Source organism: Mus caroli, chromosome 6 (assembly GCF_900094665.2).
Source record: "Mus caroli chromosome 6, CAROLI_EIJ_v1.1, whole genome shotgun sequence".
NCBI lineage: Eukaryota > Metazoa > Chordata > Mammalia > Rodentia > Muridae > Mus > Mus caroli.
The window spans coordinates 36,180,972-36,198,664 of record NC_034575.1 but is presented as its reverse complement, the minus strand read 5'-3'; the positions used below and the strand labels follow the sequence as shown (position 1 = coordinate 36,198,664).

General features: G+C 42.3%; 1 protein-coding gene across 2 annotated transcripts in view; it reads left to right on the top strand.

Annotated features, from left to right (window-relative positions):
* Positions 1-4,322, top strand: part of LOC110296701 (transient receptor potential cation channel subfamily V member 5) — a 29,792-nt gene extending 25,470 nt beyond the window's left edge. The window contains exons 14-16 of one of the 2 annotated variants that reach the window (XM_021165441.2): positions 1,570-1,676; positions 2,990-3,319; positions 3,530-4,322. In XM_021165441.2, the coding sequence (XP_021021100.1) occupies positions 1,570-1,676; positions 2,990-3,287 (405 nt within the window). In that variant the 3' untranslated portion in view covers positions 3,288-3,319; positions 3,530-4,322. Of the gene's footprint in view, positions 1-1,569; positions 1,677-2,989 lie in introns of both variants that reach the window. The other variant, XM_029478297.1, reaches the window with a different exon arrangement.
* The last annotated feature ends 13,371 nt before the right edge of the window (positions 4,323-17,693 follow it).

Below are 17,693 nucleotides of genomic sequence, written 5' to 3'. Positions count from 1 at the left end.
AAACGCTTGCTAGTGTATGCAATGGTGTCATCGTTTGGAGGCTAATTATGGGATGGATCCCTGGATATGGCAATCTCTAGATGGTCCATCCTGACATTGTATAACCAGGCATGCTTTAGAAGAACAACTTTAGACTAGAGATATGGCTGGATCGTAGTTTGCTTGCCTAGCATGTCCAAGGCTGGAAGTTGAATTCCCAACACCTCAAAAAATAAAATTAAAAACATACTTGACCCAAGAAAATTCATCTTAATTTCCAGGGGATTGTAACAAAACATAGGTGAAAGTCTTATTCTTTTAATTTAAGACAAAGTCAAGGGCTGGATAGTGGAGGCAGTAGCAGCAGTGAGGAGATGATGTTCTCTCATCTCCAGTCTGTTAGGAAGAAGAGACTAACTCTGAAGCCCCACTGACTATAACCAGGTAACTGAAAGTGACTAGTTGGTAATCTGGATGAAAACCATCGGCTCCTCTGGTAGAACAAAAGGATCAAGGGAAGCCTAAGTGAAGAAGAGCCGTAAGTCATTTCTAAGAAAAGAAGAACAGCTACCCAGAAGAGAACAATGTGATTGGAAGTCCTGAGGTTCAAGAGAACCTGTTACAACTAAGGGACCAAGTGAAGGGAGAGAAGAGGGACAAGGCCGTGTCACCAAGGGCTGGCTATTTTAGGGATTGGCAGCTCCTTGCATCTATAGTCTTCTTCCCCCTAGCCCTCTTGACTGCACACTCTGCTCACAATCTTTTTGATGCTAGCATAGCTTCTGATATGGTGGGACCAGTCCAGTGTCAGAAGAAGCTTTTTCTTATGGAAGACATACTACCTATTGTCAACCACATGTACGATGAAGTCAGTTTTTCAACCAGATGGACAACTGGCCCACTCTAAGTGCACAGTCATTTTGTTCTGTTGGTGTTGTTGGCTTCAAAGTAGCATTCCGGTTTGGTGAAATCACTTTATATTGCTTTTGTCACCCCGCAGATTATGTATCCTCCCAGTTTTGTGTCACAGGCACATTTGATAAGCTTGATGTCTGTTTCATCTAGCTAACTAATGAGGGCAGGACAAAGGACAGAGCATGGGACATGCTACTAGAAATTTCCTTGCCAAGCACACAGACATTAATCAAACCATTTCCTTCTTAAGATATGGGTTTTTAATTTGCTAAGAAGGCCCTGAATTGGAGCTGCCTCATTTCATTCCTGATATCATACAGATCCTATTTAGTAATTGTATTAAGTCAATGTCATTGGTCTGTTTGTTTTCCTATGGTGGGGGAGGGGAAATCACATTAGTTTGGAATGAGTCACTTTCTGTGAATATAAATAGTAATGTAGAACTTATTGTTCTTTTAAAAGCAAAAATATCCTCTGTCCTGTTTTAATGAGATAGCCAGGTTAGCATGGCTGTAGAACAAGTTTAGATATAGATGAACTATGGCCCTTACAACTGGTCTCCAGGGTCTTCCTTGAACTGGTTGGGTTTTTGTTTCTGTTGTTGGTAGACTTGGTCTCTCTCTCTCTGCTCTTCATGCTCTTTCTGAGATCTTTCCCTACCTTATCTCCTTCCAGGTTGTAGCCACCACAGTGATGCTAGAGAGGAAAATGCCTCGTTTCCTGTGGCCTCGCTCTGGTATCTGTGGTTGCGAATACGGCCTGGGAGACCGCTGGTTCTTACGGTGAGTGACAGTATGAATGTGAAACATGCAGACGGAGTTTCTGAGAGTGAGAGCAACCAGGAAACATTATGGGATTGCATTAGATTGAGAGATAGGGAGACATGCAATGTTGTTGGGGGGTTGGAAAACAATAGCAAGCTGTGTTTACTACAGGGCAGTGGTGTGTGAAAAGGTATGTGTAAAGGCTCAGGTGCGTATATGGGTTGTCCCACTTGTTTTACTCATGTTTACTCATGTTACTTCCTTATCCTCATTTCCAATGTTTTGAGCTTGCCTCAAACTTCTTTCTTCATAGACAATCCTTATTTTTTTCTTTTTTCTTTTTTCCTTGTTCTTTGAGACAGGGTTTCTCTGTATAGTCCTGGCTATCTTGGAACTCACTTTGTAGACCAGGCTGGCCTCAAACTCAGAAATACACCTGCCTCTGCCTCCCAAGTGCTGGGATTAAAGGCGTGAGCCACCATGCCTGGGTAATCCTTATTTCTTTTTTTTTTTTCTATTTATTTATTTTTTATTAGATATTTTCTTTATATACATTTCAAATGCTATCCTGAAAGTTCCCTATACCTTCCTGCCGGCCCTGCTCCCCTACACACCCACTCCTGCTTCTTGGCCCTGGCATTCCACTCTACTGGGGCATATATAGTTTGCAAGACCAAGAGGCCTTTCTTCCCAATGATGGCCGACTAGGCCATCTTCTGCTACATATGCAGCTAGAGACACGACTCAGGGAGTACTGGTTAGTTCATATTGTTGTTCCACCTATAGAGTTGCAGACTCCTTCAGCTCCTTGGGTGCTTTCTCTAGCTTCTCCATTGGGGGCCCTGTGTTCCATCTTATAGATGACTGTGAATAATTCCTTATTTCTTGACTTTCCTCACCCCTCTTTTGTACTCCTTGAATTGAATACCAATATAAAGCTCATGACTCTCTGATCTCTCTCTCTCTCTCTCTCTCTCTCTCTCTCTCTCTCTCTNTCTCTCTCTCTCTCTCTCTCTCTCTCTCTCTCTCTCTCTCTCTCGCTCACTCACTCTCGCTCTCTCTCTCTTTCTCCCCCCTCCCCCATCATGTTGCCACATATAGCACATCCTGTATTCCATTACTCTCCAAAGCTGACTTCCTTAGTTCTCTCACCTCATTCTTAGGTTAGCTTTCAGTCCATTCTCTTCTGCCGCTTCCATTCCTAGATGCTTTTCTTGCTTCATTTCTTGTCTTTCCTTTTATTAATATCTCATTTCTGCCATGCTCTCCTCTGCTTCTCTCTATGATCTACCTTCACCATCCTCTAATGAGTCTTTTCTGTTTCCTCCCAGGGTTGAACACCACCAGGAACAGAATCCTTATCGAGTACTTCGATATGTGGAAGCTTTCAAATCTTCAGACAAAGAGGAAGTACAAGAGCAGCTATCTGAGAAACAACCTTCTGGGACTGAGACTGGGACATTAGCTAGAGGCTCTGTGGTTCTCCAAACACCTCCTTTGTCCAGGACTACATCCCTAAGCAGCAATAGCCACCGTGGATGGGAAATTCTCCGTCGAAACACCCTGGGACATTTGAATCTTGGACTAGACCTTGGTGAAGGGGATGGGGAGGAGATCTACCAGTTCTGAAGAGAATCCTGTTTCTGTAGACTTAGCCCCAGGTAGGACAAGGTGTGAGAGAGAGGGTTGGGGGTAGTTGAGGGTGGGCAGGGAGAAGAGAGCTAGCTGCTTTGCAAGAATCTGAATTCTATGGTTATGGATAGTTGGATGATATACACAAAAGATTCTCTAAGAGGCAATATTTCACATTTCACATTTGAGCATTTGCAGAGATGGGCAATGGTCATCAAGTGTTGTATGTACCTTTTCAGTTTCTCTAAAGCTCATATCCTGAGAGCCTGGCAACTGAGGATATGAAATGGGGGCTAATTGACATCTCTGGTTGACATCTGGACCATCTTTCTTATGCTTTGAACAGAAGGCAGAAGGCAGCAAGCCAGGAGACTTGCCTAATTTTATAATGCATAATGTGGAAAGAACCATCATACCATGAACATCCTTTCTATCTCCTTACCCTTCCAGGGATTCTCTTCCCAGCTAGCAAATCCCATGTAGAAAACTATGGAAAAAATATTTCCTTATCCTGTTTTCTTTAATTTTTCTCTTATATCAAAAACTATATATTATATAAAACATCATTTTTTCAGTATAAAGTATGTTCAGCCTATTGTATAGCCATTACTAGAATTCATCTACAACCATTTTTCATCTCAGACACTCCCATTCACTGAACAGTAACTCTCCACTAGGCCTTTCCTTTAGTCCTCACTAACCATTATTTTACTTCCTCTCTGGGAATTGATTGTAGTTGCTTTATCTAAGGAGAATTGTACAAGATACATTCCATTGCACTTGCCTTGTTTTATTTAGTAAGGTAGTTTCAAGGTTTCTTCTCTTCTCTAAAAGTATCAGAATTTCATTTCTTTTTAAGTCTGAATATACCTACCCCGTATTTTATTCATCCATGTAGCAATGGCTTTTCTTATCTTCTGGTTATTGGGAATATTGCTGCTATGAAAATAAAAGTGTGCATGTCTATAGAGGCCCTTGTTTTTAATTCTTGGGTGTTGTGAAAGAATTATATGCCTAGAAATTGAACTGACATGTCACATGACAACCCTGGGTTTAATTCTTTGGATAAACTACCATACTGTTTCCCATAGTAGCCTTCAGCATTTTACTGCTTCTGCTAGTGGGTGTGAAATGCTATCTCATTGTAGCTTTGATTTGCCTTTCCCTAAAGACTAAAGATATTGAGTCTCTCTTTTCATTCTTTTATTAATAGAGTAGTTTTTGTCATTGCCCTGCCTTCTGGTTTCCAGAGTCTCAGAGTCTAACATGTTAGCATCTTATTTGAATCCTGATGTATTTTCTGAGTGGTGAGGCATGTTTTCCTTTGTTTGAATGGCCCAATAATTTTTTTTCTATAGGACCATCTATCTCTTAGGTACTACCTTGCAAGTTTTCTTTCTTGATGGTGAAACATAGGCTCCTGATGAAATGCAAATCAAAACAACCCTGAGATACCACCTCACACCAGTCAGAATGGCTAAGATCAAAATTTCAGGTGACAGCAGATGCTGGCAAGGATGTGGAGAAAGAGGAACACTCTTCCAGTGCTGGTGGGATGGAAAGCTGGTACAACAACTCTGGAAATCAGTTTGGCAGTTCCTCAGAAAATTGGACATAGTACTACCGGAAGATCCAGCAATACCTCTCCTGGGCATATACCCAGAAGATGTTCTAACTTGTAATAAGGACACACATTCCACTATGTTCATAGCAGCCTTACTTATAATAGCCAGAAGCTGGAAAGAACCCAAATGTCCTTCAACAGAAGAATGGATTCAGAAAATGTGGTACATTTACACAATGGAGTACTACTCAGCTGTTAAAAAACAATGAATTTATGAAATTCTTAGGCGAGTGGATGGATCTGGAGGATATCATCCTGAGTGAGATAACCCAATCACAAAAGAACACACATGATATGCACTCACTGGTAAGTGGATATTAACCCAGAAACTTAGAATACCCAACATACCATTTGCAAAACACATGGAACTCAAGAAGAAGGAAGACCCAAGTGTGAATACTTCGTTCATTCTTAGAATGGGAAACAAAATACCCATGGAAGGAGTTACAGAGACAAAGTTTGGAGCTGAGACAGAAGGAAGGACCAACCACAGACTGCCCCACCTGGGGATCCATTCCATAAACAACCACCAAACCCAGACATTATTGCATATGCCAGCAAGATTTTGCTGACAGGTCCCTGATATAGCTCTCTATTGTGAGGCTATGCCAGTGACTGGCAAATACAGAAGTGGATGCTCACAGTCATCTATTGGATGGAATACAGGACCCCCAATGTAGGAGCTAGAGAAAGTACTCAAGGAGCTAAAGGGGTCTGCAACTCTATAGGAGGAACAACAATATGAAATAACCAGTAACCACAGAGCTCGTGTCTCTAGTTGCATATGTAGCAGAGGATGGCCTAGTCGGACATCAATGGAAGGAGAGGCCTTTGGTATTGTGAAGATCATATGCCCCAATGCCAGGGCCAGGAAATGGGAGTGGGTGGGTTGGGGAGCAGGGAAGGGGGAGGGTATAGGGGTCTTTCAGAGAGGAAACTAGGAAAGGGAATAACATTTGAAATATAAATGAAGAAAATATCTAATAAAACAAAACAAAACAAAACACAACAACAAAAAAAAAACCCATAGGCTCCTGTTTTTATTGTGAGACTACCATACTCCACACACCCTGCTCTCATCACCTCAGCCAGAGAGCCAAACATGCTGTTGCTGTTAAGTAAGTAAAGGAACAAATAAGATTTGGGAAATTTTAGACAGGTGCATTCCAATTCACATATTCAAAGCTGTATGCCCAATAGTGAACTATCATAAAACTGTGCACAGACCTTTGGTGGTATGGAACTTGACAGAGCTGAGTCATGATGATGTTTTATTTTCTTTCATAGTAGAAGCACTTCCATCTTATGCATAGTTAAACTTCATCAGTGTTCTAGATTGTCCAAGATCCAGATCCCTCTGCATTTTCAGATATGAGTGATGTGCCTATCATTGCATCTTCTGGCCTTTCTTATTTGTGTCAACTCTCCTCCACTACCTTTCCAAGCAAGTATGTTGTATTATTTAAACACTCTCCTTCACGGCCACTCCTTTTGACAACTGCCCCATCATTTTTATTCCCTGATCAACGCCAAACATCTTAGGAGTTGGTTCTACTATCTACTGGCTTCCTCTGATTTCTCAGCCATTTGTGATTTGATCTAGTCTTCTCTATGCTACAGACTCCACTCTTGTTATCTCCCTGAAGGTAAACCTGCTCAATCATCTTAGTTTTTGTTGAACTCTATAAATTACAAAAGACTATTCAAGATTCTTCATGTTCCTACCAGTCTGGCTGATTTTGTTTTACCACAACATATAATTTTTGGTCTACAGGGCTTTTTGTTTCTTATGATCTCTCATACTGCCATAGATCACCACATGTAAGCTCATGATTTTGAAGGGTCTATCTTCATCTCACATCTGTCTTCTGAACTCCAGACATGATCAACTTAGATGTTCCACTATTAGACTTGTTCCACTGGGATGTTTTAGAGGCATCTCAAGCTCAGTGTTTCTTCATCATCAAACCTGCTTCTCTCCAGTATTCTCAACCATGTGAAGTGTCAGAATAATAGGCAAGATTCCCAAAACCACAGTTCTGAGAATTATCCTTAATGTTCTGTCTCAACCCTCATATCCAGCATTTTCAAGACCCATGGATAGACAGCCTATGACGTTTCTGTTAAAGTAAACTAATTCTAATGAAGCACAAACCTTAGTTCCTTATATATTTCCTCTAGTGATATTTCAAATAAAAATTTGTTACATGTGCTTCCAAAGATATCTTCAGTGTGACAAAGAACTTGTATCTATACTTTTAAGAATATCAAAGTATAGTATGTTTGAAAAGCAATTCTTTCTTTTAATCATTAGATATGTTATGAATACTACTTCATATCATTGTAACATTAGAAAATATTCTTCCTAAATCAAGTGTAACGGTGTACACCTATAGTCCCCAAAACTCAGGAGACAATGGCAAAGACAATAAGAATATATATTCAAAGTTATCCTGAGCTACAAAGTGAGATCCTGTTTCACAACTCAAAAAACAAAAAATGAAAATTTGTTTTCAACTCTTCAAACTGTTGCCATTCATAAAATAGGCCACCAACACCTTACTTCTGCATGACAGGATCATAGTCTTGCTCGCTCTGTTTGCATGTGATTTTGGTCAACTCAAGTCCCTAGTATACACTATATCCAAAATTTGTTTATGAAATGTAACAATGTAACCCCTGGTACAAATAATGGCCTTTGGTAAAGCAGTTCCTTGTTTAAACTTTTGCAGCTTCTATGGGCATCTCTCTCCTTCCTAATGTAATTCATCCAATGAATTATTTTTAGTTCCTGGATTGTACTTCTTCCTTTTGTCAGGACTCTACAGATCTTCTTACCCTTGAAATCCATTCTCCTTCAACCTTTAAAAAGCAGTGTATTCTGGGTATATGTGTGAATTTATATATATGTGTGTGTGTATCTGCATCTGTGTATGTGTGTGTGTATTCTGGGTGTGTGTGTGTGTGTTTGTATGTTCTGGGTATATGTGTGTTTGTATATATGTGTGTATGTGTGTGTGTGTGTGTGTGTGTGTGTATGTGTGTATCTAATCCCTTACCCCCAAGGGAAATTAGAACACATCCATTTTGTTTCCAGATCACTTAAATTTTCTCTTGGACTTTAATATCTATTTTTCTTATTAGACTATAAGTGGCACAGGGGAAACATTCATTTTATTCACTATTGTATTCTCAGGACCTTGTACAATTCATGGTACCATGCATTACAAAATAAATATTCATTAACTGAATCTATGAATAATTGACCTGTTTTAAGTTCTCCTACCCCCGCCTCCACATACATGAACTAATTTTGTTTAATTTTTTCTTTACTTCTTGCCTTTGAGTGAGGTTATAATAAAGATGCACATAACATGAGTGGAATATCCTGAATGAACTTTTAAAAATGAGGAACTTACTAGTGGTCATTTTGTTGTTCACTTCAACATACTTCTCTGTGAATATGTGCACATGATTAAGAGAAGAAAGAACGAGGAGGAAGAAGAAAGAAAGGACAGCAGAAATAGAGGATTATAGGGAAGGAGAAAGGAAAAAGAAGAAAGGTGAGGGATATTAGTCAGAAGAATTTCACAGCAGGTCTCTGGATGGAACTTTTGGAACCTACACATGTGTAATGATACTCTCTGTGAGAAGCATTTGGTTGAGCTACTAGCTTCCAAGTCCATCCTCAAGGGCCCAAGAGGAGGAGAGAAAATAGAAAGGCTCTGCAGATGTAGCAAGTGCCCCATGACCTGAAGGGCTAAAGCATGGAACGGAGTGAACTACCTGCTTTATGGGCTCCCTAGACAGCAGTAGAGGAGATGCAAGTGCAAGATGGAGTGAAAGATACCCTGCTGTCCCAGTATGGCCTCTCCTGCCCTGCTCCCTTTCTGGTTCCTTCTGAGAGAATGCAGGAAATGCTTGCTCTTGCATGTCCTACAGGCCAGAGGCAGGGGAGGGATGAAAATGTTTTGTTCCTACAGGTGTCGCTCAACTTAAGAAGATGTTCCCTCTCAGGTGTTTGCAAAGTATATTATTGATTTGACAAGACTCTGCCCCTGATAATGGCTCTGTCTTCAGTCTTTGGAGAAAAGGCCAGGGATCAGAGTACCACCAGTGGGGCTGGCATGCTTAAAGAAATGCAAGATAAAATATGACGGACTAGAATTGAGAGATACAAATTTAAAATGGGGGAGAAATGGAAGGGGGGGGCTGGTTTAATAAAACCTCAGAGTAGAGTGGACTTGTCATAGACGATGGGCAGAAAAGGAGATGGAGAGAAAAGCCAAGCATTGGGTCTTTAGCCCTTCTAGGAATGCTTCGAAAAGCTGAGAGGACACTATGCTGTAAGGGGCATGAACTATTTACCTCTTTGTCAAGACATGCTTGTTTCTTAAGGGGTAATGAGGGAAAGGTGAAAACCGATCCAAGGAAAGAAACACTTGGAACAGGTGATAAGTAGTCCCCCTGGTGGGAGAGGTTTGGGCTATGTGGCCCATTCTCTCTGTTTGGCATAGCAGCCAGTCAGGAGCCACCTGGGGAAGGACTAGACACACCTTCTTTACTCTTCTTGTACGTCTTCTTTGTCATACCAAGATTGAGGAGGTGGCAATTAGAGCCAATTGGGCCTGAGGGTGCAGAGGCTTATGCAAGGCTGAGCTGCAGCTGGAAATAGAATGTGAGTCTGCTGCTTCCCAAGCAGTGCCAAGTAGAAGGCTTCTGCTTAAAGATTCTTGCAGATGAATATTATCCAATCAAACTGCCCTCATTCCCTGCCTTCTGAGGCCAAAGTCCTGACACCTTCCTCACCCAGCTAGAAAGTCAACTATAAGACTAACACAATGTTTTCATTACAGTATCATGACTCCGTCTCCTAGTCCCACTGTGGATTGTTCTGGTCAGCGACCACTGTAGGTCGTAGACATAGGCGAAGTGAGCTCAAGAACAATTGCTTCCTTCCTTGTTCTTATAGGGTCCGATGTAGAGCTGGGTCCTTCAGGAATCATATACTAAGGACTAGACTTAATTCCAAACCCTTGTTCTGCTAATGGGATTAACTGAGGGAACTTGGACAGAAGTCAGTGATCATCTTGATTTCTGGCTTGTCAACCTGGCACAGTTCTGATGACAAAACAGCAGCATGCGTGTGAAAGCATGCAGGTTAAGATTATATGATGCAAGGTAGCACTGTAATGTCTTGGCCTGGGCTAGGCTCTGTCCTCATTCCTTCTGTTCTTTTTCAGTGCCCAGTTGCCTCCTTAATTCAGGAATAAGGAATAAGAATAGTGAAACATCAAAGAAATATCAGGGAAATGTCCTTGGTTGTGTCCTTCAAAGCCTTTCTTGAGATCTAGGGTCAAAAACTATAACCCCCAGTGCATGATCAGCTCCTCTTCCTTAGGGACTCCTTAGTCTCCATCCTTCTCCTAGGCTCTCATTTTTTTCTCCTCTCGGCCCATATAAAACAATTTCAGAGAAGGCCACTGTGGCTATTTTGTTCTTTTCCTTTCATGAAACTCTCAGTATTCTCTTCTTCCTTCATAGAAAAAAAAAAACCTGAGTCCTTGAACCATAGCACCAGAGGTCAAGGATTACATTTTATCACTCTGTCACAGGTCTATAGAGGTACCTGTGATGGGGTAGCTCACATCAGAAAAGATGGCAGTAGCTGGAGACACAGGTGGCTTTACTACATGCACCCCGCCCTCTTCATCCCATCTGCTGCACCCTGCTCACCTCAAGACAATAAATCTTTCAGGAGCAGATGGCCAGACACTTCTTTGTATGTGGGTTGTGGATTGATCAACATGCCCAACTCCCATGGTCACCTCTCCATAGTAGTTTTGCCATATTCTGGTCTCTTTTTGTCTGCACTTACCTAACTTTACCCTGGAAAGTAAATATACATACTGAATGACTTGCAAGTTCTGTGACACAGTTTGTTTTTTACAAAATGGAGTTCAACATTCGTTATGCCAAGGGCACTAATGGAGCGAAGTAGGAATACACTGTGGTTTGGCCTCTTCCTTGGAGGATTTCAAAGTGGAAGAAAGGTAAAGGTAGGAAAGCCATTTGTGCTGTAGTTCGCTGTGCACCCTGAGAAGAGAGATGAAACACACAATCATCAATGAGTCTAGACTTATGGAACATGATGGAACTGGCTGGAAAGTGTGGGAAGGAGATAGCACAGCATTTGGGCCACACGTCATTGAATGAGCTGGTGATGAAAGTATAGACTACTTTGGGGCAGCAGTTCTCAATCTGTGGGTCACTATCACTTTGGAGGAAATGAATAACCCTTTTACAGATCCTCAAAAACAGAGATACTTGCATTACAATTTATTACAGTAGCAAAATTACAGATATGAAGTAGAAATGAAAATAATCATTGAGGGTCAGCACAACATGAGGAACTATATTAAGTGGTCACAGCCTTAGGAGGCTTGAGAACCGTTGGCTTAAGATATCCTCTTGAGTTTGGACAGGGCTGATCTGGTTAGAAGAGCCTATGGGGAAATATTAGACTTACTTAGGCTAGTGGAAAGAGAGGCCCATTGGTCTTGCAAACTTTATATGCCTCAGTACAGGGGAACGCCAGGGCCAAGAAGTGTGATTGAGTGGGTAGGGGAGTGTGATGGGGAGGGTATGGGGGACTTTTGGGATAGCATTGGAAATGTAAATGAAGAAAATACGTAATTAAAATAAAATTAAAAAATAAAATATCTAATAAAAAAAGAATTTCTCCTCTACCTATGGTCATATTTAATCGTCATATTTAAACACTCCACAGGACGGATGAGGTAAGACATTTACAATGAATGTTAGAGAAATTTACCTGTATAGGTGCTAAGAATCAACGTTTGGATATGTTCACCTCGGAAATGGAACGGGACTTCCATTTCATGGAAGTTAAGCTAGTCTCCAAAAGGGCTCTAGGGCAGAAGATAGTCTCCAAAGACTAAGGTATCAAACAAAATGGGTTATTTATTAGTATATATTTAACAGTGGCCAGGTGTCCTGTACACCTGTCATGTCTAATTCCCACAAGCCTATAAGTTAACTGTTATTATACTCATTCACAAACAGGTAATGAAAGGCCAAAGAAAGGTGAGTTTCTTGCCAAAGGTGAAGTGACTATTGCTGTGCTCAGTTTGTGGACAAGGAAGTTGAGTTTCAGACAGGTGGACAATTTGCTCAAGATCACCCAAGCAGAAATTAGCCAAATCTGACTTTATGACTCAAATGTTTTTGGCCTCAAAGCCAGTGCTTCCATTGTAAGCTATGCAACTTGAGATAAAGCTATCTCTTAAGACTCTTCATTTTCAAATACTCCCATCCAAGCAACATTGATCATGTCAGTGCTTTGCATTCCTGCCTTACTTTATAGTATATAAAATCTTTTCATGTCCATTATCACCTTTAATCCTAACAACAGCCCTATAAAGTTAACAGGGCAGGATGAATGTTCCTCTTTACAGACAAGGAAGTCAATTCTCAGGCTGTCCAGTTGAGGTCATAGGCCTGAGTAGTTCAGAGCAGGAAGATAATCCAGGGCTTATGAACGCCTGGAAAGACTTATCTCCCTCGACCATATGGACAGGTGGAGAATCAACCCACCTATGTGGGACACTACATTCTTGACAAATTCTGAAACCCAGTGACACTTTGAAGTAATGCCAAGCTCAGGGCTACTTGTGTATCTCTCAATATACCTTAGGAGAATGTCCTCCATAATGGTCAGATGCCCTTGGTCAAAAACTCACACAGTGGTGGTTTCAATGTTAACTCTCACTGGTAGTCCCGTGTTCTGATGGTTCCCTTGTACACTGTGATCTGTGGGCCAGGACTTATGGCCCAGCCTAGATAGCTGCATACCTTGGAGACAGAAGAAGGAAAGGGAGCAAAGGAAGGCAAATGGGATCCCTGTGTGGGAATTGTCTCCCAGTGACAGCATGAGGCACTGTGCAAGTAGATTCCTATCAGGAAGCTATTGCATACTTCACTCAGCTCACCTCCGTTCATCTCATACTCTGTTCCTAGCTCCCAGAGCTCCATACATGTTCTGGTACACCTAAGCTGAATAAGCACCGGTAGCATGTTCAGACATCCACATTCGAGTATACATAGAGATCTACATATGGGGCAGTCCCTTGTCCCTTGTCCTGGAATTGTGCCTAGTGGCAGGGAGGGGACAGACCGGCAGGAGTTGCAGAATAACTAAGGTCTCCCCCCACACCCCGCCTTCTCTCTATTTCCTGTTATTTTAGTGACTGACTAGGGACCTCACATTCTCTGCCTAGGTAGACCCAGAATTGCCCAACAGCTACCCAGAGAATGTGCTATTTGGCTTCAGGCCCTGCCTTGTTCCTAGCTGGGTAACCTTTTCTTGGCCCCCTTAGTTGCTGCCTCTTCACTTTCCTCTCAGTCTCCTACCACACCCTGCTCAAGTATCCAGCACAGAATCTCCCCAGGCCTTGTGCCCCATCTTGGTGCTCCTTTGTTTTTTGGAACATCCTCCCAATGGAGCCCAGTTTCCCTTATATCACAGATTGAACTGTAATCCCCTACCTGTGAGAAATGGGGACTTGCATCTTGATTCCAGGGCTCAGAATCTTCCCCTAACCTCACATATGCCTCCAGCCCCTAGAACATTTCCTCTTGCTCTCTGATGTTTGTTCCTCATCCCTCCACGTAGACTAGTATCGTTAAAAAGAAGAAGCAACTTCTTCCCACAGTTTTCTTCATGTCTATGCACATTAAGCAATCACCCCCACTCTTTAACAAGTCTGGCATTTTGCTTAGTTTTATGACGGAGGTGATGGGGTGTTTCACTGAGTGCTTGCGTTGAATAAATAGAATTTAAAAGAGTTCTTATCACCTCATAGGCTGCCCTTTCACTGAGTTTCTTGGGGTGGAGAGAGAAAAAGAATAAGAGCAGGTGGGAGCAAATCGGGGGAAAGATCAGTGATAAAATGTGCTTTTGAAAGGCTCGGACAAGAATCAAATACACCCTTTCCAAAGTGGGGGTGGGGGTGGGGGTGGAGCAGCCACAAAGAAATTCAAGACCATTGCCTGAGCCCTAAACAATACTATTTCTTCTAGACTCCTAGTACCTCATCCACATCTCCAAATCTTTGGCTACGTAAACAGATAATTCATGAAGAATAGAAACAGATGGTAGATGTGAACCTAGAATTCAGACGTTACCCTATAATAGTAAGTCTGCTTACTCTTGTTTGACTAGAGGAGCTACACACCTTGTCTCCTCCCCCCCCATTTTGCTTTATAGAATTTTATGAATGGACAAGGTTGGAAATCATTACACTTCTGCTACCCTGAGCTAGAAGGTGATCAGAAGCATGTTTGCCCTGATTTAGCCTGTGGCTTTCTCTTTTGTCTCCCTCCCTAGTGGAGCACCTGCCAGTGTTATTTATATAGAGTCATGTAGACTTGACCAGAGAAGGTAAGATCCATTTGTAAGAAGCTCCTCCAGGTGAAAATGCCTTCATTCCAGCTTGGGGAAGTTGAAGGGAAGAGGGGTGGTCTGAAAATATAGAGAAAGAAGAGGGGAACAGGGGCCCTTAAGACACTGAGTCTTTAGTTTTACAAATCAGGAACTACTTTTACAAATCAGTGACTAGTCAAAGTCAAGCTTCCAACAGCATTGAAGCTGGATCGAAGCTGCCACAACTAAAAATCAATTGTTCTCTCTGCTTTTCTCTTCTAGAAGCCAACCCACCTTAACAACCCACCTTTGCTGCATAGTTTGGCAGAGCTCATTGGCTTCAAGTGCTGTGTACACTTCTTCAGTCTTCCTTCTCTTTGGTTCTGCAGACAAAGAGATGCAGAACAGTGAGTGAGATTAAGAAGATTGAGGTTCTGTTTTAGAAGGAAGATGACCTCATGGTTGGTGGGAAAGAGAGCCGAAGAAGGAAGCAACAGAGCCAAAGCAGGGCTGGGGAAAACAAGGCCTGTAGGACTGTGGCTCACCCAGGGGCAGGCTGTGGACTTTGACACCTTGTTTTACACATCATATCTCCAGGGGGCCCCTGCTGGGGCTTAAGTGACATTGAGCCTGGTGCTGAATGAGTGAGGTCAGAGCTTGTGGGGTCCCTAAAGTAACAAATTCTCTCACAAATCCATAATAGATAGTTTCAAGTTCCACAGAAAACAAAGCTCAGACCCTCCCCAGATATCTTCTGAGTTGGATACTGAGGAACAAGTGCCTGACTCATTGACTGGGTTAGGCAGGCACCAACATCAGCACAAGCATTCTCAAGGTGGAACAAGTCTACAGCTGTTGCACTTGGAATGAGTGTACCCATCAAGGTGGAGCCAAACAGACCGCCAAGAGTAATGTGGCTAGAAAGGTGGCAGAATCATATCAAGGAAGCCAGCACAGGAAAAAGGACAATAGGATGGATGGGACCATCTACCCATATATGACCTGGGTGAGTCCTGCAAAGCATGGGGCAGGGTAGATTTTGAAATATACAGATTAGTCATAGGGCACCAGAAAATAGACATGGGCACACTTACACAGTGCCCCATGCCAAAAACAAAACAAAACCAACCAATCAAACAACAACAGCAACAACAAAACATTGCTCTAACACACTGATACATTTTCCACACAAAGTATGCATCAACTACTTTTAAAAATGTGCATACTTCTGGAAAGAAGTAGCTTCCTGGAACTGCTCACCACAGCCTCTGCCTCTCCAGGGGCCAGTAGTTGGCACCTTGGCCTTTCAATCATCCTTCTTTTGACTCTTGTCTAGAACTTTCCAAAGAAACACAGGGTGTGAAACTCCAGAGGGCTTCTCCTGTTGTAAAGCTCCATGGGGCCTGCACAGGACACAGCAGGAAATGATCACAGCATTCATTTACTGTTGGGCAAATTAATGGAGCTACAATGGCAGTTGACAGGAGGAAGAGAAGGGGAACAAAGGCACATCTGGGGAAAAGGTGCACAAAAGCTCTGCAAGGAATTAGACCTCCTGACCTGTGAAAACTGAAGTGTCTTTATGTACACACGAAACTGCACCTGACTCCTATTTCTTCAGAATCACAGGATGTTTGAGTTGAAAAGGACCTTGAAGAGTTTCGGCACAAACTGTCTTTTAGTCACAGACAGGGACGCAACAGAGTTAGCATGAGAGCCCAGTTGGCCAGCCTCCTAATCAGATATGGTGGCCCCTGGGTGGTGCTGTGTGTGCGTGTGCGTGTGCATGTGCGTGTGCGTGTGCGTGTGTGTGTGTGTGTGTGTGTGGTATGTGCCTGTTCACCTGCTAACCTGTCAAGCTCTTCTACCGGCTTTATGAGTTGGCACTCAGGGCTTTTGAACCCAGTGACTGGAACAAATTCCACTCTCAGTGAGCACTGGTTCTGACCTCTCTCTCCTCCCTGTCCTGCCCTAGCTTCATCCCTAAAGACCCCACTGTCTGCCAGCCATCAGCAGGCCAGATCTTCTGCTGACCAAACTGCCTATAAACATTTTCCTGGAGGGCCCAAAATAAGAAGCATGGGCAGAGAGAGTCACTAGAAAGGGAAAGAAGAAGAACTGGAGAGGACTATGAAGCCAGAAATACAGAGTTCTGCAGAGACTACAAAGAGCTTTAGACATGGATACACATGCCCATATACCATACATGTGCAACACACACATGTGAACAAACTATCCATTACATATACATATAACACAATACATACATACTCAACAAACACATACACATATAAGGCATATTTGCATACAAACCACAGATTACATAATAGTAAAACTACATATATGTATGCCAACTGTACCACATACACATGTACATTCTACATATAATAAACATACATGCAACATATGCCAAATGCATACATGCCCTAACAATACATCATAGCTACAACATATACATATTAGCAAGCATATGTTAAATACATACATAGCACATAATACTGCATATCCCATATATATATATATATATATATATATATACACTGCACCTATTACAAATTCTACATGCTGCACACACCACACCCAAATATAATATGTACCACCCCCACATATATTTCATTCAACTTATGTACACTTCATAAACTATGATGTTGGCAAGGGAGACTATTGTCACTTAGGGACTAGAGGTTCAGAAGTTGCTAAGCATTGAAAGATGCATGCATCAGGTCCTACAGGAAAACAAATTGTTCCAGAATGCACGGTACCTAGGTTCAGCAACCATACCAAATGCAGAATCTGGTATTTCAGGCCCATTCTCACACAGAAGCCCAGATAGACACATATAATTTCATTAACATCTCTAGCCCCACTTCATGTGACCCCTAGAGGGGGCCACTAATATTTTGATGCCTCCCCATCACCCCAGCATATAATGGGAGTGGAGGTTAAGCTCAAAGCAAAAAGAAACAGACAGAATGAACTGCTCCTGTGCAGTGCCTTGGCCTGTTCTAGACTTGTCGTCTGCTGACCATGGTAGAGGAAGCTAAATAGCAGGCTCGGTGTCACAAGTCTCCTCAGGCTTGTCATCAGGGGAATAGATTTAGAAATAGTGAGAGTACAAGTCTCACTACTTCAGGCCAATCCCTGTGATAGCCTGTGTGTGCCCCTCACTCAAACACAGGCAGCATACAACATGAGAACATCCCTTGGCTCTAGGAGGTCAAACTAATTCCTCTCTCAGTGGTGGCATCTGGACAAAGCTACTGTGATCTTCAGATGCTTTCTGTCCCCTCAGAACCAGAAGTCCAGGAAGTATAGGGGGACATACCTGTCAACT